We start from the raw sequence: 23,038 nt of genomic DNA, 5'->3' as shown, positions 1-23,038 counted from the left end.
TTTTTCCAATTCTGTGAAGAAACTCATTGGTAGCTTGATGGGGATGGCATTGAATCTATAAATAACCTTGGGCAGTATGGCCATTTTCACGATATTGATTCTTCCTATCCATGAGCATGGTATGTTCTTCCATTTGTTTGTGTCCTCTTTTAGAGTGGAAGAACTGACAGCTAGACCAGTTGTTTTTAAATCATCTACAGGACTCGGGCCATGAGACTGCTTTATGGCCAAATCACCCCTTAAAAGATCCTTGATAAAAGCTTGCCAATCTAAGTCTGCTACACTGATGCCCCGAGACCCCTGCCTCCCCCTACCACTGGCAAACCAGGATAACAATTGGGAAGTTCAATTCCTAGTTTCTAACTGTACTTTTTTTTTTTTTTCCTGGCCTACTACAAATATATCAAACAGGGTAATTAGATTGAAAGAACAACCACAGTGGCTTCCCATTGCTCTCCTTTGCAGGTAAAGCCTTGGAAAAGGCTGGGGGAAAAGAGTTCTTGGAAACGGTAAAGGAGCTCCGCAAATCCCAAGGCCCTTTGGAAGTCGCCGAAGGTAAGTGTGGAACTAGGCTCCTGTCACCAGCATGGCCTCACCCTCCTCTCTGAGTCTCTAGCCTCACGTGCCTGATGCCCGTTCAGCTTATGAGACAAAGGATGCCATAACTAATCAGAAAGCTATTTCAGCATCTCAGGTAATTTGAGCAGGCCCATGGAGATCCTTTCAGATGTCCTGGGGACTCCAATATGTCTGAATAATTCAAGTCAATTTGCATCAGATCCCCCAAAATGGTCTAGAGCCATTGGGTGAACTTCGCATGTGTGTGATAAAGTACACATACCATAGGACTTACCATTGGAACTATGTTTTTTTCTTTTTCTTTTCTTTTTTTTTTCTTTTTGAGAAAGAGTCTCACTCTGTCACCCAGGCTGGAGTGCCGTGGCATGATCTCAGCTCACTGCAACCTCCGCCTCCCAAGTTCAAACGATTCTTGTCCCTCAGCCTCCCAAGTTGCTGGAATTACAGGCGCATGCAACCATGCCTGGCTAGCGTTTGCATTTTTAGTAGAGATGAGGTTTTGCCGTGTTGGCCAGGCTGGTCTCAAAGTCCTAACCTCAAGTGATCCACCCACCTTGGCTTCCCAAAGTGCTGGGATTACAGACATGAGCCACCGCACCCAGCCACTGGAACTATTTTAAAGCGTATAATTCAGCAGCATTAAGTACTTTTACAGTGTTGTGCAGCCATCACCACTACCTAGTCCAGAGCTTTGATGTCACCTCACACAGAAACCTTGTTGGGGTGATCGGACCCAACACCAGGTCATGGGGGTGACAAAGTCCAGCGGAGTCAAAGGAATGAGAAAAGACAGTTTGAGACAGAAAGTGGGTCCAGGGGGCTGTCGCTAGTGTATGGAGGCTGCGAAGGCCCTGAGCTCTGGAAGCCCAGACTATTTATTGGTGATCAAACAAAGAAACAGGTGGTGAGGATACGGGGGTCGAAAGGCAAGGGCATGATCTACAGCTGTGACAGTTTAGCATTTCCTTTGAAGCATCTGGAACATATTCTGCTGCTTGAGATAATGGAGAGCAGGTTCTTTTAACTCAAGATACAATCGATCCTGGGAGAGCAAGGAGCAAGGAGCCAGCAAGTCTAGACACATTCCAGAGCCATGAGCCCTGGATTCTGTCGAAGCCACGAGGGCTTTTATGCCTGGGCTCAGATTATGGTGCATCGGAGTAGCCTTCCGCCCTTTGGCACAGAGCTTAGTGTTTCAGCCACAGGGGGTTTTAGAATCTGGACCCCGGACATGTTCCAAGACTCTTTCACGTTATGTCAGACATGCAAGCCCTGCCTCAGCTTCTCCCAACACTCAGCTTTTCTCCCAACAAACCCCCTAACATTAAGCAGTCTTGCCCAGTGCCCCCTCAGGCCCTGGCAAGCACTGATCTACTTTCTGTCTCTATGGATTTGCCTATTCTGGACATTTCTTATAAAGGGGATCATGCAATATATGACTTTTCTGTCTGGCTTCTCTCACTTAACATTTTTTTCAAAGTTCATCCATACTGTAGCATGGGTAAGTACTTACATTCTTTTTCATGGCTGAATAATATTCCATTTTGTTTAACCACTCATTTGCTGTTGGACATTTGGGCTGTTTCCACCTTTGATGATTGTGGATAGAGCTGCAGTGAACATCCGTGCACAAGTTTTTGTTTGAACATCTCTTGTCCAGGCGATTGGGCAAGTTTTTGACAAGTGGATCCAACCTCAGATCGGTGTTCCCACCCACACGACTCCCAATCAGTTCACTCCTTGTACCCTCAGTCAGTGCCAAGTGCTGCAGGGCTTCAGCGGAAAATAAAACCCACCGCTGCCCTCAGATGCATCACTGGGCCACAGAGCAGGAGCCACAACCTCAGCATAGGGCAGTGTGGGAGGACGGCAGTGAGGCTGTGAGAGCCCTTGGGGGTGGGACACGGAGGGCAATAGGAGCACTGCATGTGAGAAGACGCGGGTCTTGCATGAGCAGGGAGTCTTGGGTCAGCATGTGGGAGAAGAGAAACAGCAGTCAAGATGAGGCTGGGTCTGTGGGCTGTGCGAAGGGGTCTGGACCTGACCCTACATGGACACGAGGGCACTTAGAAGTTTAAGCAGGGGGCTGTCCAGATTAGATTTGATTGTTATAAAAGTAGGGCCCGGGCACGGTGGCTCACACCTGTAATACCAGCACTTTGGGAGGCTGAGGCAGGTGGATCACGAGGTCAGGGGTTCGAGACTAGCCTGACCAACATGGTGAAACCCTGTCTCTACTAAAAATACAAAACTTAGTCAGGTGTGGTGGCATATGCCTATAATCCCAGCTAGTCAGAGGCTGAGGCAGGAGAATCGCTTGAACCTGGGAAGTGGAGGTTGCAGTAAGCCAAGTTCATGCCATTGCACTCTAGCCTGGGCGACAGAGCAAGACTCTGTCTCAAAAAAAAAACAAGAAAGAGGCCGGGCGCGGTGGCTAAAGCCTGTAATCCCAGCACTTTGGGAGGCCGAGACGGGCAGATCACGAGGTCAGGAGATCGAGACCATCCTGGCTAACATGGTGAAACCTCGTCTCTACTAAAAAATACAAAAAACTAGACGGGCGAGGTGGCGGGCGCCTGTAGTCCCAGCTACTCGGGAGGCTGAGGCAGGAGAATGGCGTGAACCCGGGAGGCGGAGCTTGCAGTGAGCTGAGATCCGGCCACTGCACTCCAGCCCGGGCCACAGAGCGAGACTCCGTCTCAAAAAAAAAAAAAACAAAAAAAAACAAGAAAGAAAGAAAAGGAAAAAAGTAATGGGGGCTTCTAGTCCAGAAAGAACAAGAGCCCACACTTTAAATCTCCACCCACCACTCCCCACAGGCATAGCAGTAATAGATGCAGTGTCTCTTTAAAAACTGTAAGACAGAGCCACACTCAAATATAAGATAAGCCTCCATGTAGACAGAGGCAGGAGGGCTGCAGCAGCACCTCCAGAAGGCCGCTGCCCCAGGCCTGGGCTCCAGGTCTGTAAGATGCAGTGTCGCTTCATGTATAAAGAGGGCCAGAGCCAGGCTCACTGCTCAAAGCAAGGGCTGCATGAGACTCTTGTGGCCTTTACAGGAAGCCAAAGCTCTAGCCACTACCCAGGGCTACAACTTGTATAAAAATCTGTCTTTCTAGGGTAGCAGAAGGGAGAAGATAGCCCTCACCCAAGCCCAGGGCCACACTGCCCTCTGACTCAATGTTTGGCTCCACCATATCCCCAATATAACCATGAGACCAAGCCCCAACTCAGTTATCTAAGATGGCGTCTGGACTGGGGGCCTGGGTGTGGGGAAGGTTCACCGAGAACTGCCTGATAGGGTGCAAAGGAGAGGAAAAATAGCTGCTCTACACAGAATGAGAGGCTCCAACACACTTCTTTTTTAAATTATTTTTTAAATAGAGATGGGATCTTGCTATGTTGTCCAGGCTGATATCGAACTGCTGGGCTCCAGTGATCCTCCTGCCTCAGCCTCTCAAAATGCTAGGATTACAGGCAGGAGCCACCATGCCCAGCACCAACACACTTCTAAACAGAGTTCCAAAGGCAGAAATAGAAAGTGGGGAAGCAGTATTTAAGGAGATCATAGCTGAGAATTTTCTAGGATGAAGCATGAGCCCTTAAGCTGAAAATATCAAGCAAAATACATGAAAATAAATCCAAAACCTGGAGTGTTGTGGTGAAGCCTCAGAAATTGAAAAATCAAAAGAAACCTTCAAAGTAACCCGAGAGGAGAGGCAGATCATTTGTAAAGAAATGATGGTTCTTCTAGTGACAGCAGACTTCTCATCAGCAAAAAAAGATGTTTGGAAACAGGAAAGAAATAGCTTTAAAGCACTGAAGGGGAAAAGAAACTGTCAACCAAGAATTCAACATTTTGCTACGTTATCGTTCAAGAGTGAGGACAAAAGATGTGCGATTTCAGACGTGTAGAAGCTGAGAGGCAGCAATCCAGACACTAGCTGCAAAGAATACAAAAGTCTGCGCCGAGGAAATAGACATGAACCTGGAAGGAAGGAGAGGGCTGCAGGACACAATTTTCAGCTAAGACATTGGTGCAAATATGTTAGGTGTAAGAAGCCATGGCCTGGGGCCAGTGAGTGGTAGCACCCTGGTAAAAATGGAGAAGGGGAGACGGTTCACCACTGTCTAACAGCACATTGCATTTCATTTTAAAACACCATCAGTTGTAAGATATATTTTTATTGTATGTACCACTAAAAAAAATTAAATTTCCAAAATAAGGTGTCTAATAGGAGGCCCCACATAAAGCTGGGGCACATTGAGTATAACAGCAAGCAAGCAAGACATGAACCCACCATGCAGAAAGGAGCAGCAAATATACAGTAGGGGAGAAAAAAGCCTCACTAAAGAATTTGGCCAGGCATGGTGGGTCACGCCTGTAATCGAAGCACTTTGAGAGGCAGAGGTGGGTGGATCACCTGAGGTCGGGAGTTTGAGACCAGCCTGACCAACATGGAGAAACCCTGTCTCTAGTAACAATACAAAAATTAGCCAGGCATGGTGATGGGTGCCTGTAATCTCAGCCACTTGGGAGGCTGAGGCAGGAGAATCGCTTGAACCCGGAGGAGGTTGCAGTGAGCCGTGATCGCGCTATTGCACTGCAGCCTGGGCAACAAGAGTGAAACTCTGTCTTTAAAAAAAAGAAAAAGAATTTGAACCACAAGCCAGTGCTCCTGAAGATTTGCAGCCAGATCCAGTGCAGCTCAAAACCTCAGGCAGAGAAGAGAGTGAGACATAGCCTTAGTTTGGTAGTGTCCCCATGTGACATAGAAGGAAATGTAATTTCTTTTTGGAAGAACTCAGCTCCAGGCTGACAGCAATTCTAAGATGCTTTCTGATTTCAACAATATTAAAATGTTTAAACAAAAAAAAAAAGTGCATCTTAACATGGTTAAAACAGACCAACTGCAGTGCAGGCCCACCCTGTGGCAGGGGGTGGGGGAGGGTGGATCAAGAAAATATTTCAGGAGCAGAGCCAGTGAGAGGCAGTGATGCTGCATGTTCAGGGAGGCAGAAGCTGGAGCTAAGGGTAGGTCCAGGGTTTCCAGGCTGACAAGTTGATGAAAAGTCGGGTCTTTCATTCTTTTGTTGAATATTTGAGCACCTGCCTGCCAGTGACTGTGGTAGGAGCCAGGCAGCAGCAAGGAATACAAAAGTACTTCAGTGAAGACGTCATCTGGGGCAGAACCAGTTCACGTTAAGCATCTACAGTGTGTGCTGTCGGGCACAGGCATCAGGATGTGGATGTGAATGTAGGCCCTGAATACTCCTGAACTTTACAACCAGGCGGGGACCCCAAGGTAGCACAGTATATCACAGCACAGCTGGCTGCTGAAGTGAATGGCAGAGGCCTAGAGAGAATGGGCGAGGGAGTCAGCGACAAAGGAGGATAGCCAAGTGTGGAGACACAGGTGTAGCCAGACCCATGTGTGCAGGGGACTGAGCCCACTGGCTGGAGAACGACTGGGCATCCAGAAAGAGCAAGAAATGGATAGACTCCAAAGGGAGAGGGGCAGACCATGAAGGGAGCCTGGGAGGACTGCAGTAAGGTCAGGCTGGCAATCAGGAGCAGTTGCAGATTCTGAGTTTAAATGTGGAGTTTAAGGACCTTGACTCCAGCAACTGTATGGAGAATGGTTTGGCAGAAGGAGGGCTGGGGCCCAAAGATCATCGAGAAAGCTGTATTGGATGAGGGTGGAGGTGGAGTGGGGGTGAAAATGAAGCACATGGGCCTGGAATGGGACAAGGCAGAGGAAACTGATGGTGTCTGCAGTGACAGAGAGGGAAAATGGGGAATCGGGTTTCAGGAGTGAATGGCCATTTTACTGGGCACGTGTTAGCCCTGGGGCCCCAGAAAGGTCATGAGGTGCAGGTCCCTGTTGAAAGCTAAGGAGGAAAATGGCTTGCAGATGGCTGCGTAGGAGCTGGGGCTGCAGCAGAAAGAAGAGCACTGGGTCCAGACAGGCAGGAAGAGGAGAGGCCATTGTGGGAAACTGAGGCACTGTTAAAAGAAAACCCATAGTGTCATGGAAACCAGGCATCAGCAGTAGCAGCCTCTCAGCAGAACAAGGGGCCACCCTAGAGTCCCCTTTTGCTGTGGTGACTCCAAGAACTGTGATGGCTCACCTGGGAGAAGGTTCTAGAAGCTCCCAGCAGCAGCACTGCCACCCTCAGAATGCAGGTCTCCACCAGGCGACATCACATTAGGTAATAGAATGCCGCTAGTCATTACGTGGATAGGTGCTTACCAAATACCAGGGTCACAACCCTTGCAATAACTTGACTCTCATCCTTGACACCTCTAGAGAACATTACAAAGCATTACGGCTATAAGCCGTGTTATTCATCGCCAGTTGCCATGAACATACTTTGTTCTGGACTGAAATGTCATCGTGTACTACCCTGAAAGTCATTTTTTACTTGATTGGATGTTTGACATTGCCAACAGGAACATATTCCTTTTATTTAAATATGACTTTTGGCTGGGTGCAATATAATCCTAGCACTTTGGGAGGCCGAGGCGGGTGGATCACTTGAGGTCACGAGTTCAAGACCAACCTGGCCAACATGGTGAAACTCCCCATCTCTACTAAAAATACAAAAAATTGGCCGAGCGTGGTGGTGGGTGCCTGTAATCCCAGCTACTCGGGAGGCTGAGGCAGGAGAATCAAGTCGTTTGAACCCAAGAGGCAGAGATTGCAGTGAGCCGTGATCGAGCCACTGCACTCCAGCCTGGGCGACAGGGGGAGACCTTGTCTCAAAAAAATGACTTTACATTAGAGAAATAACACCATTCTGCTAGTAATGTGATTATACTTTTTAAATATGTGAAATAAATCAGCCATGACTATAACAAGCCAAACTCCATCAGGCATACAATAGCAGCCAGGTGCTCGGGAAAATCGCACCGTGCAGACAAGGCCCATCCCCAGGGTCCTTGGTTCTCAGCACAGCAGCCTCCGGTTTTGGGGGCATCATTGTTCAGGTCAAAGAGGGACACTCTGCTTCTGATGCACAAATATACATGGTCGTAGAGTCAGCATGTGTGGTGGGCCCCTACCCAGAGCCTCGGTGTATTGTGTGGCCTGGGTCCTGCACTCAGGAGTTCACATATGATGACACTGAGTCCCCTCTGGGCACTGGAAGGCAAGGAGCCTACAGCCTCCCCTGATGGACGAGGGGGTCCCTTGGATTTGGCTTCCACCCATGCGAGGAAGTGCAGTCAGCACTTCCCTGACACTGTGGACATTGCCAGGAAATACTTAACCATAAACTAGGTGAGCATCATAGATTTCCAGTCAGTCTTTCACCGCAACCCCACACACAGCTCTGGAATACGGCGGACACACGTTTCTGTTACAAGTGCTGCCCCTAGTGGCCACGGACCTTTGCTACGCGGATTCCTGGGTTCCTGGAGGGGCACAGGGTGCCGGTGGGTGGCTCAGGGGCCTGCGTGGCTCATGGCTGAAGCTGCAGCTGCCTCAGGCAGATCCGAGGGAACTACTCCCCTGGGGAGTCCCACAGTGACTTCTCTGGAGCTTAGCAGCCACGGGGCTTTATCAACTCTGTCACCAATGGGAACCATGTTTGGGGAGTAAACAGTAAAACAAAGGAGTATGACTGAAATTGTGAGACAAGGCTGGCCTAATTCAATTTCACAGCCCGCTTTTGAAACCCCACTCTCTACAGGGCGTGTGGAGATCATCAAATGGCAATACCTGTCCAAGGAACTGTACAATCGAGTTCAGTGGTTCTCAACTCATAGAAGGTCCTAAAATCATGTAAGCATAGGCCCCTGCACCAGACCTACTGAGTCAGGACCTCTGGGGGTGAGGCCCAGGCATGGCTATTTTTTAAAAGCCACAGTAGGCCAGGTGTGGTAGCTCACACCTGTAATCCCAGCACTTTGGGTGCCCAAGGCAGGAGGATCACTTGAGCACTGGAGTTCAAGACTAGTCTGGGCAACATAGCAAAACCTCATCTCTATAAAAAATTTTAAAAATTAGCACATGCCTATAATCCCAGCTACTTGAGAGGCTGAGGCACTAGAATCACTTGAACCCAGGAGGTGGGGCTTGCAGTGAGCTGAGATTGCACCACTGCACTCCAGCCTGGGCAACAGAAAAGACTCTGTCTCAAAAAAAACTAAAAAAAAAAAAAAAGCCACTGTATTCATTTCCTGTGGCTACTGTAACAAATTACCACTAAGTTTGTGGCTTCAAACAACACAAATTTATCTTCTTACAGTTCTGGAGGCTAGAAGTCCACAATGAGTNTTCTCAACTCATAGAAGGTCCTAAAATCATGTAAGCATAGGCCCCTGCACCAGACCTACTGAGTCAGGACCTCTGGGGGTGAGGCCCAGGCATGGCTATTTTTTAAAAGCCACAGTAGGCCAGGTGTGGTAGCTCACACCTGTAATCCCAGCACTTTGGGTGCCCAAGGCAGGAGGATCACTTGAGCACTGGAGTTCAAGACTAGTCTGGGCAACATAGCAAAACCTCATCTCTATAAAAAAATTTTAAAATTAGCACATGCCTATAATCCCAGCTACTTGAGAGGCTGAGGCACTAGAATCACTTGAACCCAGGAGGTGGGGCTTGCAGTGAGCTGAGATTGCACCACTGCACTCCAGCCTGGGCAACAGAAAAGACTCTGTCTCAAAAAAAACTAAAAAAAAAAAAAAAAAACCTTCTTTAAAAAAAAAAAAAAAAAAAAAAAAAAAAAAAGCCACTGTATTCATTTCCTGTGGCTACTGTAACAAATTACCACTAAGTTTGTGGCTTCAAACAACACAAATTTATCTTCTTACAGTTCTGGAGGCTAGAAGTCCACAATGAGTTTTAAGAGGCTAAGATCCAGGTGTTGGCAGGGCTGGTTCCTTCTGGAGGCTCGGGGAAGGATCCCTTCCTTGCCTTTTCCAGCTTCTAAGCGGCAACATTCCTTGGCTCCTGGCTGCTTCGCTCCATTCTCTGGCTCCTTCATCACACGGCCTTTTCCTGCCTTTGACCTTCTTACCTCCCTCTTGTCAGGCCCAGGCTCACCCAGACAGTCCAGGATCATCTCCCCATCTCAAGAGCCTTAACTTAATCACATCGGCGAAGTCCCTTTTGTCACATACAGAAACACCCACAGGTTCCAGGGAGAAGGATGTGGCTGTTTGGGGATGCTATTACTTTACCTACCACAGCCATCAGAGAGGATCTGACATGTCCCTTTAACTAGGAACCATTGTGAGGAGGTAGTCCAACCCAGGGACTACTTGGCAGACCATATGACAGTGACGTGTCAGAGAAGCATTAAATGCTTCTACCCAAAGCTTGTGCTAACTGTGCAAAGTCATCCAACCCAGCTCTCTGTTAAACACAGTCTGCATCAGGAGGACAGGATGCTGGCCGGCCAGCGTCTCTATCACTGCCTTATCTCCAGATCTAACAGGTACCTGATGAGGTTAGGCTATAACCTAGGAAACCTCAGGAAATAACCCGCGGCATTTTCTCTCCTATGTCCCAGCTGCCGTCAGCCAATCCAGTGGACTCGCAGCCAAATTTGTCATCCACTGTCACATCCCTCAGTGGGGCTCCGACAAATGTGAAGAACAGCTTGAAGAGACCATCAAAAACTGCCTGTCAGCAGCGGAGGACAAGAAGCTAAAGTCCGTCGCGTTCCCGCCTTTCCCCAGCGGCAGGTAAGATGCAGTTCCCCTGAGTTGATTCCTCTGGCCTTTTCCCTGGAAATCAGCTGCTCCCCCACTTACATCTGATCTGGGTGTTACCAAGGGCTGCCAGCACAGCCAAGTATGCTGACCAGGTGACGGGGCAAGAAACCCAGTTTTCATCCTTCAGAACCCACGGGGAAGTGAGCCCACTGGCTCGTAGGCAGTAGGTCTTCCCCGGCTGGGGCCAGCCCCACTGCCTCCTTGATGTTAAAGCCCCAGGAGGAAGGCAGCCCAGGGGAGGATCGGCAGGCACAGGCCGGCTGGTGTGTTATTTTTTGAGAGCCTTCCAGGTTCAAAGTCCGTATTCCCACCAGCTGTCCATGTCCAGGACACATGATCAGAAAACACCAGGCTCGAAGGCCTTGCTACTCAAAGTGTGGTCCATAGACAGGCAGCAGTGACCGATGTCAGAATGCAGAATCTCAGGCCGCCCATCTCTGACCTCTGTCTCCAGAATCCCCAGGGAATTCCATCGCTGCTCTGGGAGACTGCAGAGCCAGGAGTTCGAGGCTTTGACGAATACACCCAGAGAAGTGAAAATCTGTCCCCGAGTGATTGCTGAAAAGGAGGTTGGGCAATGACTGGATTGTCACAGATCCCAGCTAGGCATTATTTCAGATACGTAATGAGGATATCTGCTCTCACACACAACATATCCTCTCCCTTCATGCCCCTAGCCAATCTATTGCTTTAATTTTGAACACCCTCTCATCTTGAGAGCTGCCCTTTATAATATAGCTATGGTTTATAGCTGTGTCCTGGGAAGCCCAAGAGGAAAATAATGAGACCTAGGTTCCTGCTGTAATCATATCTCAACGTAGGCAAGCAGCATCGAGGCTCAGCAGTCCAGGCCCAGAGATGCTGTGAGATGCATTCTTTCATCAGTGAGACCATGCAGTGCTGTTCTGTGCTGGAATACATGCAAATGGGAAGAATCACTATTAACAGGCCCCTCCTGGACCTGCTCCAGGGGTCTTTGTCGCTGACCCCTAATGACCACTCTGGCTGTGCCCCTGGAACCTGGTGCTGTGGCCCAGTCTGGTGGATGGCACTATCAGTAGCTCCCTGGAACCTGGGGCCTTTAACAAACTTTCATCAACCCCGCCATGCCCAGAGTCACAATGCTGAAATTACATGGACCTGTGCCTATGAAATAATATGTGCATAAAAAAGGACTTATGAAGACAGGTTTGGAGCATATATTTTTGCCCTTTACTAAGCAATCGGGTTAGCATACAAACCAGTTTGGAGGGAGCTAACAAAACTTCTGTTTGCTTTTTTGAAGACCAGGTATTTTTAATGCTGAATGGCCAGCATTTTTAAAGCCAAGCTTGACTTGGTCAGATGACATAGACTCAAATACAGGGAGCTGGCACGGTGGCTCATGCCTGTAAATCCAAAAGCTTTGGGAGGCTGAGGCAGGAGCATCACTTGAGGCCAGGAGTTCGAGACCAGCCTGGGCAACATAACGAGACCCGTCTCTACAAAAAATTTAAAAAAAAAAAAAAAAATTTTTTTTATAGGCACATGCCTATAGTCCCAGCTACTTAGGCGGCTGAGGCAGGAGGCAGATAGCTTGAGCTCAGAGGTTCGAAGCTGCAGTGAGCTATGATCACACCACTGCACTCTAGCCTGAGTGATGGAGCAAGACTTTGCCTCTGAAACAAAAACTAATTTTAAAAAATTATAATAAAAAATAAAATGCAGGGCACTCTTCACTTGGCCAACTCTATGACCTTGACTAAAATCACTGTGCTTGGCCAGGCACCGTGGCTCACACCTGTAATCCCGGCACTCTGGGAGGCCAAGGGAGGCCTCCCAAATTCCTGAATTCCCAAACTCCTTGAATTCCTGAGGTCAGGAATTCAAGACCAGCCTGGCCAACATGGTGAAACCCCATCTCTGCTGAAAATACAAAAATTAGCCAGGCATGGTGGTGCACACTACTCAGCTGCTCGGGAGGCTGAGGCAGGAGAATCACTTGAACCCAGGAGGTGGAGGTTGCAGTGAGCAGAGATCGCACCACTGCACTCCAGCCTGGGTGACAGAGACTCCATCTCAAAACAAATTAATTAAATTAAATTAAATCATTGTGCCTCTCCGAGTCAGTGTGACACCTATAAAGTGGGGGCAACACGCCCCACCTGCCACCCCCAGGCTGTCCCTTTGGCTAGGGTCAAAGGAGATCATGCATGGACTAGCCCTGCACACAGTGAGGCCCCACCCAGTAAAAACAAAGGTACTTCATGCTCCCATGGCTCTCAGGGACCAAAATGACATCAGCTCTTCTTTTGCTTTGGCACAGAAACTGCTTTCCCAAACAGACCGCGGCCCAGGTGACCCTCAAAGCCATCTCAGCCCACTTTGATGACTCGAGCGCGTCCTCGCTGAAGAACGTGTACTTCCTGCTCTTCGACAGCGAGAGCATCGGCATCTACGTGCAGGAGATGGCCAAGCTCGACACCAAGTAGCCGCTGCACTTTCCAGCAGGGATCAGAGGACCACCCAAGTCCCAAGAGTGGGTTTTGCTTTTTAAAAGGAGAGAAGAGGGGTGACGGCGGGGGAGTAGAGGGCGGCCGGGCAGGTCCTGCCGGCGCAGGGAGCCCTCTGCCCTTCACACTCTCCTCCAAAAGAGCCTCCATCTGTAAGGAAGCAGGTCTCCGCGAGGGGTTTCTTTCCATGTGTTTTCCTCCTATTGTTTTAGAACTTTTTTAAAAAAACAGACCTCGTTTTAGATTTATAGCATTGACTTTTACACACACTCATACGAGAAAAAATCCTTTCAAAATTCTTAAATCTTCTGTTCCTCCTTTTTCTAAGGGAAGAGGGCAAAAAGTGACCTGGGCTCTGTTGGTGTGCGTGTTCCGTGGTGGAGAGGAGAAAACGGGAAAGACATCTCACTGGTGCTTTTCTCTTTTATTTTAGTGCCCCCCGCCCCACCCCTGTAATACCTGTAACTACTCCTAAAAGGTTTTGCTTCAGGCTTTTTTTTTGGTTTCATTTTGTTTTTTAAAGAAAAGAAAATGAAAGGAAAAAAATAAAAGATCCAGTGTCTTTCTTACAACATATTCTTTTATTGCAACATTTTCCTCAGTTTGGAAAACAGTGTCCCCACATGTAGGTCCTTCTAGAATATTGTAAGTCAACAGAACAAGGCCTGTCACTGACACACTGGGATTCCCACCTCACTAGGCCCCAGGTCAGATAGCACCAGGGCTTGTGTTTCTCAGGCCGAAGGTCCTGCCTCCAGAAAGGTGGGCTTCCCTTCATGGTCCATGAAGACAGATCCTTGGATGAAGCCGCCAGGGGAACAGCCATCCTCCAAGAGAGGCACACGACTCACTTAGGCCTGGGCGACAGCCCCAACGGGATGGCCTGAGAACCCCAGAGAGGCTGGTGTCCCAAGGACTCTGCCCAAGTACCCAAAGGCCACCATCAAAAGGGCACAGGGAGGGGCAGGGTGGGGAGGTGGGGCCTGAATTTCTTCAGATGAACTCATCAACCACTTCTGCTATGCAGATTTAACCCAGGCGGTCCAAGAGGGGCTCCTCCAGATTGGAAGATCTCTCTCAAATAGAGGAGTCATTTATACACCATAACATAGTCGGTGGCAGACATTAGTGCCCAGCTGGGCCTCGGGACAAGTGACCCTGGGGTTGGCCAGGAAACCAGAAGCACAAAACCACAAAGTCCCTCGGGGGCCGTCTCCCCATCCCCAGCATCAGCTGGAGTTTTGTCACTTACAAATCTGCCCGTGAGTAACCTAGAAATATGCCGGGGGTCACCCGCAGAAACCCCCTCTGCTCACTAATGGGTAAGCAGATGGCACCCCGCAGAGAGTCACATTATCTGCCCTTCCTTAAATACCTCCAGTGGCTGGCAGGCCAGGCTGCAGTCTCAACCCCTGCTAGCCATGTAAAAATGCACTCTGTCAGGGTGGGGTAACCAGAAGGGAACCTTTATCTAGCTCTTCTTAAATGTAGCCTAGAGTATGGAGTTAGGATCTAAAAGTGGAAATGTGCTGGCCGCAGTGGCTCATGCCTGGAATCCCAGCACTTTGGGAGGTCAAGATGAATGGATCATCTGAGGTCAGGTGTTCGAGACCAGCCTGGCCAACAAGGTGAAACCCCCATCTCTACTTAAAAAAAAAATTAGCCGGGCATGTTGGCACGCGCCTGTAGTCCCAGCTACTCGGGAGGCTAAGGCAAGAGAATCACGTGAACCCGGGAGATGTAGGTTGCAGTGAGCCGAGATCGTGCCACTGCACTCCAGCCTGGATGATAGGGTGAGACTCTGTCTCAAAAATAATTAAATAAAGTGGAAATGTAGGAAGGCCATGAGGCTTAAGGAGTACAGGGATTATGCACCAATTAGGGGATTGAAAACAGGGCTCCTGTGAAGTCCCTGGTTGTTGCAGAATGTATGGGCTCCCCAACCATGAGATGGCAGAAATTTGGGGTGCAGGGCGTCTCTCCAACCTCAGGTCCCTCCTTGGTTCTCAATGTGCAGCTCTCCTTCCTGCCCTCACAGACACTAGCCACCAGAGCCCAGCTCTCTGCCCTCCTCTGAGAGCTCTAAATGACACAGATCATGACCACAAACACATGCACAGGCATGCACATCCCAGAGGAGCCAGGTGCAGAGGGAGGGCTGGCTGTGGCCTCCCCAGCACCATGCAGCCAGCACGCATGAGCCGCTCAGCCAGTACCGCGGCGAGCACACCTTTGAAACCCAGAAAGAATCCTCTAAGGGGGTATTTGTTTAATGCCTCTCTCTCTCCCATTTTTGTTTTATACAAGTTGCATTTCTGGCCACCACATCATTGGCATCTTATTCCAGAAGAACAGCACTAGTTCTAGCACTTGCCGGGTGGGTGCCATGCGCCAAGCAGTCCGTACGCCCACCTGCTGCGGTAGCTCATCTCCCGCCCGGCCTTTCCATCAGGGTGGAGACTGCCTCATGGTTTTCCAGCTTGTAGAGACAAACAGGTCCCGGCTCTTGGTCAGCCGAACCATGAGCCGGCCCACATAAAAGCCACTGATTTGGCCCACGCCGTCATTTCTCCCCATGGACAGGAGGAACGTCAGTGCACCTGCAAGCAGAGACACAGAAACAACCAGAACCTCACTGAACCTCCTGGGGCTGCAACTCCCAGAATGCCGATCCTCCCCGAGGCCTTCGCACTTGGGGCTGGAAAATGTGAAATTCCTTTAGGAAGGTGGGTGAGGCCCTGAATTTTTTTTTTTTTTTTTTTTTTTGACAGAGTTTCGCTCTTGTTGCCCAGGCTGGAGTGCAATGGTGCAATCTTTGCTCACCGCAACCTCCCCCTCCCTTGTTCTAGCGATTCTCCTGCCTCAGCCTCCCGAGTAGCTGGGATTACAGGCACGCACCACCACGCCTGGCTAATTTTGTATTTTTAGTAGAGACAGGTGACTGACCTCAGGTGATCTGTCCACCTCGGCCTCCCAAAGTGCTGGGATTACAGGTGTGAGCCACTGTGCCCGGCCTATTTTTAAAGAGCTCTAGGGGGATGTTTCCATCACCAGCTTGGAGAATTTGTTCTAGTGGCCAGGTATCTAATACCCGAAAAAAGCTTCCCCATGTTTAACCCCAAACTCTCTTAAAACTGCAAAGCGCACGGGGCCTCTCTTACCTGGCTTGTAGGCCTGGAGAGGCCGCTGCTTCACGGAGTTGACGATGTTGGCCACGGCGATGTTGGCATGGAGGCCAGCAAGATAGGCCATCTTGGGCGTCCTCACGTCGGCACAGTCACCAATGGCGTAGACGTTGCTGTGGCCCTCCACCTGGAGGTGCTCATTCACTCTCAGAGCACCACTGCTGGCCAGTCTGCTCTCTGCCAGAAGAAATGACACCGAAACCAAGACACTGAGCTGCTGTGTTAAGTGGCCACCAGGAGGAGGTGAGGGCGAGCTCTAGACGCTGGTCAATAGGTGCTGGTCAGACCACCCTCCTGAGGCATGACCAGCCCCTGGAGGTGCCTGCTCTAGAGGCCACCCTCCCACCTAACTTACTGCCCCCTGAGGTCTCCACCTCACAACTCTTCCTGCAGAGGCAAGGTTGCTGATGCCAGGGTAGAAATGGGTCAAAATACCAATAGGCCTCCTTTTAGAAATGTACATAACTCTCTACAAGTTACAGTGATTAGCTGAGTCTTGAATTTACTTTTGAACGTGAGATTTTAAAAATAAATGCAGGCCAGCTGTGGTGGCTCACGCCTGTAATCCCAACTCTTTGGGAGGCTGGGGCGGGCAGATCACTTGAGGCCAGGAGCTCAAGACCAGTCTGGCCAACATGGTGAAACCCGTCTCTACTAAAAATAAAAAATTAGCCGGGCTTAGTGGCACACAGCTGTAATCCCAGATATTCGGGAGGCTGAGGCACAAGAGCCGCTAGAACCCAGGAGGTGGGGGTTGCAGTGAGCCAAGATCATGCCACTGCACTCCAGCCTGGATGACAGAGCAAGATTCTGTCTCAAAAAAATAAAATAAAAAACAAAACTGAAGCATTAAAAATAAATGCAGAGCTTTAATATATGACAAACTGCTTTTTTAAAGGGACTTTTAAAAACTTGTATTTGAAAATACAACATTTGGACAATTAGGTATTAAATTCTGGGATCTCTGTCCATTATAAGCCCTCAATCCCACCGCTACACACAGCCTGGACTGGCTTCCTTTTCCTGGGATTGGATCATTACTTCCTGCTGGACACAAGGCAGGAGCTCCTTGTCAGGGAAGGGCATTCGGGAGTAAATGACAGGGACTTGAGGACACAAAGCAACCAGCAGGGCTGGCCACTGAGTTTCCTGCTCACAAATGGAGGCTTGAACACACATCAGTCCACCTCTGCCACCTCCAGCCAGCTAAATACGCAAATACTGAGCTTTAAGAAACCAGGCCATGTTACCAACCCCACTCCCCAGTCAATCCAAGCTCAAGAGACCAAATGTTTGGATCTGGGTTTGGGGGCAGCAGCACGCCTGAGGAGAGAGGAAGGCCTGACCCTGAATTTCCTCTGTCCCCAGGTGAGTGAAAAAGAAAGAAAACACCAACTTTTCTCATCTCTTTGACGCCTGTTCCCATATCTTACCACTAGGGGGCGGCCCTAATTTCAGAAGATTCTGGTCACCTTGGCCACCTGGAACCCAGCCATCGTCACAGCTGAGGACAGCTCAGCAAGGGTGGACCCTCACTGAATTTAAAGTCTGAGCTGCTAGGAAGAAAGGGGGAAGGCAGCAAGGTGTGGACTCCTGGGGGCAAGCACTGCAGGGCATTCAGAGAGTGCTGAAGAGCAAGGAGGCACGGGGGAAGCCCGGCCGGGCACCTGCTCACCAAACGCGTTGCGGTAGGCGGAGTTGTTGATCTTGATGCCGGTGCAGAGAATCACCAGGTTGGTGGCCACCTCCGTGCCTTTGTCCGTCTGCACTTTGATGTACTCTCGATACTCATTGAGAGGCAGCTCCTCCAGATTGCTCACCCGCTCACCTAGAAGGGGGTTCATGACCAGGAGGCTGGTGGAAGGGGGGACCCCCTCAAGCCTGGGTCCCAAGCCAAGGCTGACCCTGGGGAGGGCCTGGACCTCTGGGGCCCAACTGGGCAATGTCTGTACCCCATCTTCCCACCATGCCCCTCCCTCAGTCCACTCTATGGCCCACAAAGCTGATATGGACATCTGGCCCCAAGGGGTCCAGCTGGAGAGAAGTTCCAAGAAGCCCCTGGAGGACTTCCTGGAGGGAAGCGAGGCTGTTTCCCAAGAAGTTCTCAGAAAAGCGGAAGACCTCAGACACGCCTCTCTAAATGCCAGCCACGCCATCCTAACTAGGCAGGACAAGCACTCCAAGTGCACCAAGACAAAGGGGAAAGCCAGAGAAAGAGAAGCCAGCTCACTACACTCACTGCCTAAAGTGACAGTGACCAAAAGGAGGCTGAGGCAGCCACGCGGGCCCTTCACAGGGCAGATGCCTCACCCTCCCGCAAACAGAGGAGGCTGGGGCCTCGTGCAGTGAAGTGTAAGGGCCACAGCACTGGAAAAGAACCCCTCTCTCCAGCATATGCTGGGTGGGTCTTGTGCCCTGCTCTACAAGAAGGCCACACTCCTCACAACTCTCAAAACATAAACCGATAAACCTATTCCCTCGACCACAGAGACATCATATTTGGGGCAAATCCTTCAGATGCACTTAAGAAAAATTCAGCAGACAGGCATCCCTCCATCCGCACTGCATCCATAGCAATAACCAGGACATGGAAATCCTGTAAGTACCAGGCCCTCTTCCCTGCCCAGGGACGGGCACAACTTCCAGCTAGACAAGGCTCAGATGGGCTTTGACGCTCACGACAGCTTCTGAGTGCTTCATGCTCCACCCCAGGACACAGTGGAAAAGAGAGGGCCTGGGGTGGACTGCAGTCACCCTCCTGTTGGAGGCAGTGACCAAGCCTCCAAGCCACATCTCAACAGGCTGGGGCGGGGCAGGGAGGGAGATGAGGGTGCACGTACTCAGCAGCAGCTGCACGCCCTTCCGGAGGAGGATCTCCTTCACTTCCTGCCGGACGGAGGGCAGGAGCTCCTTGTCAGCCAGGGCCACTTGGGAGTGAATGAGAGTGACCTGCGGACAAAACGACCACAGGGCCTGAGAAGGAGCCCCCGAGTTTTCAAACACAAACACTGCATGAATGTCCACCTCCACTCGTACCTCCAGGTTACAGATGAGGAAACTGAAGCCCCAGAGAAGTAATCTGTCCAGTGCCAGAACCAATTAGTGGTGAGCGGGGCTTAAGCCCACATGTTCTAGACTAGGACTCTTTCAGTACTCACCCAGGCCAGAGGACTGCCAACACATCACAACTTACACACACATCACAACTTACACCTTACCTAGGGCCACCTGGAAAATTATCTTCAAGCATCCTTGGGCACTTCTAATTATACAAGCCATGGACATTCCAATAGTCAATCAGGCTGATGTCAACATTAAAGCTGGTTTAAAATTAGTGCTTCCAGGCACGTCTACTTGCTGTCTGGGACAACACAGGGAGGTGTCCCGGGCACCTCATGTTGTAATCATGTTCAAAGCCTGGGCTTTGATATCAAATTGCCTGGGTTGAAATCCCATCTCTGATACTCACTTGGACACCTCCCAAAGGCTCCCTAACATGGGCACAAACAGCCCCACTCATAGGAATTTTGTAATGATGAGCAAAAATATATATATAAAGCATGTAACTCAGCACATATTAAGTCCTTAATAAAGGGTGGCTGCTACTACCCTTATTGTCTACTAATTCTAAACATGTGGATATTTTACTGAATTACTTGAACTTGTTTACTACTTCAGACTGGTCTGACCCCTGTGAAATAAGAAGAAATGACGGCTGGGCGCCGTGGCTCATGCCTGTAATCCCAGCACTTTGGGAGGCCAAGGTGGGCAGATCACAAGGTCAGGAGATAGAGACCATCCTGGCTAACATGGTGAAACCCCATCTCTACTGAAAAAAAAAAAAAATTAGCCAGGCGTGGTGGCGGGCACCTGTAGTCCCAGCTACTGGGGAGGCTGAGGCAGGAGAATGGCATGAACCCAGGAGGCGGAGCTTGCAGTGAGCCGAGATCGCGCCACTGCACTCCAGTCTGGTTGACAGAGCTAGACTCCGTCTCAAAATAAAAATAAACAAAGAAGAAAGGTATGTATTGGTCTCTGTCCCCAGTTCCTGATGCAGAGCTCTTCAAACCCTTGTAAACTGGGGTACTAAGAGAGAATCAATTGTTCTAATATTTGGTCCTCGATGCCAGTTCTTGATACGGAGCTCTTTGTAATGTCCTGAGTGATGGGAGGGTCTGACACAGAGCTCCTAACTCCTTGGATGTTCCTGGGTGATGGGAGCATCTTTTGTTCTAATGAAACTACTCCTGATGGGCTCCTGGATGATCGCTGGTCACCAGAGAGACTAAGCCAGCTTAGAAGTCTGGAACTTTCAGCTCCAGGGACGAGAGAGGGGCTGGAGATTGAGGTCATAATCACCCTTGCCTACCTGATGAAGCCTCCATAAAAATCCCTAAAGTACAGGGTCCAGAGAGCTTCTAGGTTGGTGAACATGTCCACATGCCAGGAGAGTGGTGTACCCCAACTCCATGGGGACAGAAGCCCCCGTGCTCAGGACTCTTCTAGACTATGCCTTATGTGCGTCTTCATCTAAATGTTCATATTTATCCTTTAAAACATCCTTCGTCATAAATCAGCAACAGCAAGTAAACTGTCTCCCTGGCTTCCATCAGCTGCTCTAGCAAATTATTTAACCCAAGGAGAGAGTCATGAGAATCTCTATCTTGTAGCCAAGTGGGACACAGCGTGGGTAAGCTGGGGACCTATGGACTTGCAACTGGTGTCTGAAGTTGGGGCAGGATCGTGGGACTGAGCCCTTGACCTGTGGGGTCTGCACTAATGCCAGGTAGTGTCAGAATTGAATTGAACTGTAGGACACCCAGCTGTTGTCAGAGAAGTGGTCAGTGGGGGAAAAAACCCACACATCGCATCCCAGAAGTATGCAGTGAGTAGAGAGAAAAACAGTTTGGTTTTCCCTATAGAACCCTCATAAATCAAAATGAATGAATTATAACTATATCAATCACTCATCATAATTTCCAACAATTTGTCAGAGAACAGCCATATAATTAAAGTATCCTCTACTGATTTTTCTTTTCAAAACCAACCTGCCTTTCCCTGAGGAAAAAAGATCCATTCACAGGCCCCACGTGGCACTCAGAAGCCCATCTGGCTTCAACTGCCAGCCAGGTCTCGCCTAGAGGACCTGTAATGACGATTATCACTCAGCCCTTGCCAAGCCTGGACAGGGTGCCAGGATTTCCTCTTTCTCGCTAGGTTGCCAGATAGGATCTCTGTCCGTTGAGCATGAGAAAGCAACAGGGCAGGCTGATGCCCCCTCCCCGTTCCCACCCATGGGTAGAAGGCAGTGCTGTACAGTCATTCCCCAGTGTGGGCAGAGCAGGGCTATGCTGCAGTCTCCCCACCACCATGGGGCTACTCAGAGCAGGGGCTGCCGTATCAGGCAGAGACCAAAGCAACAGCTGAAGGTGTCTTTGTCCAAGCTGGTTGTCAGCAAGAGGTAATCAAATATACATTTATATCACAAAGGCCTGAATTCTGAAAGCGACACAGAAGTTCAGCTTTTGCAAGGTATCGCCCCTGGGCTTGATCCTCCAGGTTGGAGCAGAGGGCAGGATCTTTCCTTGAGGGAAGACACACCCTGAGCAGCTCCGTAAGGTCAGGTGCTGCAGGATCCCAGCTCTGCAGGAAAAATCCCCTACAGAATCGCACCTTGGCAGAAATACACACTCCCAGTTTATGTGAATAGAGCTCCAGACTTCTCTGCCCTGAGCGAATTCCTGACGTTCCTAAGATAATGCAGAAAAAAGTCAACCACTTAGAGTTCCAAGGCAAGGCAGCCCGGCCCACCTCTTTCTCAGGATATTCTGTTTTAATCTCTGCTGCCATCTCCACTCCAGCCGAGCCTCCTCCCACCACCACGATGAACTGTGAGCGCTGGACCTGGAGAAGAGGACACGTGAAACAGGGACATATGAAACACACCTACACATCCACCCCTGTCTGCTGGTTCAGCCTGTGGTGTGGCTCCCTCGGCCAAAGGAGGGCAGAGAACCCTTTCCACATTTTGGGTCCAAATGTGCTTCCTCCCACCCACCTCGCAGAATTGCTGTGGAAACTGCCTGAGATCGTGGATCTAAGCCTGCTGTATACAACACAGAGCCTTGTGAAAACAGGAGCGGAGGGCACCCATGAAAAGCCCCAGGAGAGGCAAGTAAGAGACATACCAAGGGCAACATGAGCAGGTCTGGGGTGCCCACGTCCCGGCTCCAGCAGCAAGTTCAAGGTCTCTTCCCAGGAAAGTCTCTTCCTAGTGACTCTCCAACTCTATGGCTATAGCCAGCAGCTCTGAACACCCCCATGGCCTCCCAGCTGTGGGCTTAGGCATCCCCACAGCTGTCCTCCCATCTGCCCGCACTGCCCCATGCCTTCAGTGCACAGCTCACCTGCCTCACCATGTCCTCATAGGCCTGGATAGCGGCCTGCTGGCTGGAAACCTCATTAAACTTGCCCGGGAAGGGCCCAGTGCTGCCCGTGGCCAGGATAAGATGAGAGAAGGGCAGGGCCTGAGACAGACCAAAAAAAAAAAGATGAGGGTAGGGCAGGGCAGGGTAGGGCAGGGCAGGGCAGAGCAGGCCTAGGTCTCTGCATCCTACTCCTGGCCTGCCAGCTGGGACAAACCAGGCAAAGAGGCCCCTCTAGATACCCAAGGCAGCCCCCATGGGGCCGAGTGAAACTACCACACTGGGTAGCCCAAGGGATGGCACTAGAACCTGGGGAAAGACCTAAGGAGGTAGAGTTTACCTCCTGCATGGAGAACGCAGGGGCAACCGGAGCCACCCAGCATGGCAGTGGAAGGGGCAGCCCAGTAGCAGGAGGCAGGGTTGCAGGATCGGAACTGCCTGAGGGGGTTAGCACAGAACCTCCCGGATGTTTTAGAAGAACCCTCCTCCTGCCTCCGCCAGGAAGAAAAGAAAAGGAAAGAAAGACTGATCAGCAGCGGGATCACACCTGTGAACAGCCACTGCACTGAACAACATAGCAACACCCCAGCTTAATTTAATTTTTAAATTAAAATGAATAATAAAATAAAAAAT

At 50.1% G+C, this 23,038-nt stretch overlaps 2 protein-coding genes across 6 annotated transcripts in view; one reads left to right on the top strand and one right to left on the bottom strand.

Annotated features, from left to right (window-relative positions):
- Nucleotides 1-13,364, top strand: part of MACROH2A2 (macroH2A.2 histone) — a 64,525-nt gene extending 51,161 nt beyond the window's left edge. For both annotated transcript variants that reach the window (XM_017873164.1, XM_017873165.1), the window contains 3 exons: nt 466-555; nt 10,099-10,273; nt 12,609-13,364. In XM_017873164.1, coding sequence (XP_017728653.1) covers nt 466-555; nt 10,099-10,273; nt 12,609-12,774 — 431 coding nt within the window. In that variant the 3' untranslated portion in view covers nt 12,775-13,364. The remainder of the gene's footprint in view (nt 1-465; nt 556-10,098; nt 10,274-12,608) is intronic.
- The window catches only part of AIFM2 (AIF family member 2, ferroptosis suppressor), a 21,661-nt gene continuing 11,980 nt past the window's right edge, over nt 13,358-23,038 (bottom strand). For all 4 annotated transcript variants that reach the window (XM_017873160.1, XM_017873161.1, XM_017873162.1 and 1 more), the window contains exons 4-9: nt 22,388-22,507; nt 21,792-21,884; nt 18,821-18,929; nt 17,656-17,808; nt 15,957-16,157; nt 13,358-15,395 (exon numbers count right to left, since the gene is read on the bottom strand). In XM_017873160.1, coding sequence (XP_017728649.1) covers nt 15,244-15,395; nt 15,957-16,157; nt 17,656-17,808; nt 18,821-18,929; nt 21,792-21,884; nt 22,388-22,507 — 828 coding nt within the window. In that variant the 3' untranslated portion in view covers nt 13,358-15,243. The remainder of the gene's footprint in view (nt 15,396-15,956; nt 16,158-17,655; nt 17,809-18,820; nt 18,930-21,791; nt 21,885-22,387; nt 22,508-23,038) is intronic.

This window comes from Rhinopithecus bieti, unplaced genomic scaffold (assembly GCF_001698545.2).
Source record: "Rhinopithecus bieti isolate Rb0 unplaced genomic scaffold, ASM169854v2 scaffold_6907, whole genome shotgun sequence".
NCBI lineage: Eukaryota > Metazoa > Chordata > Mammalia > Primates > Cercopithecidae > Rhinopithecus > Rhinopithecus bieti.
Note: the sequence above shows the minus strand (reverse complement) of the source record. Positions and strands in the feature narration are given on the sequence as shown.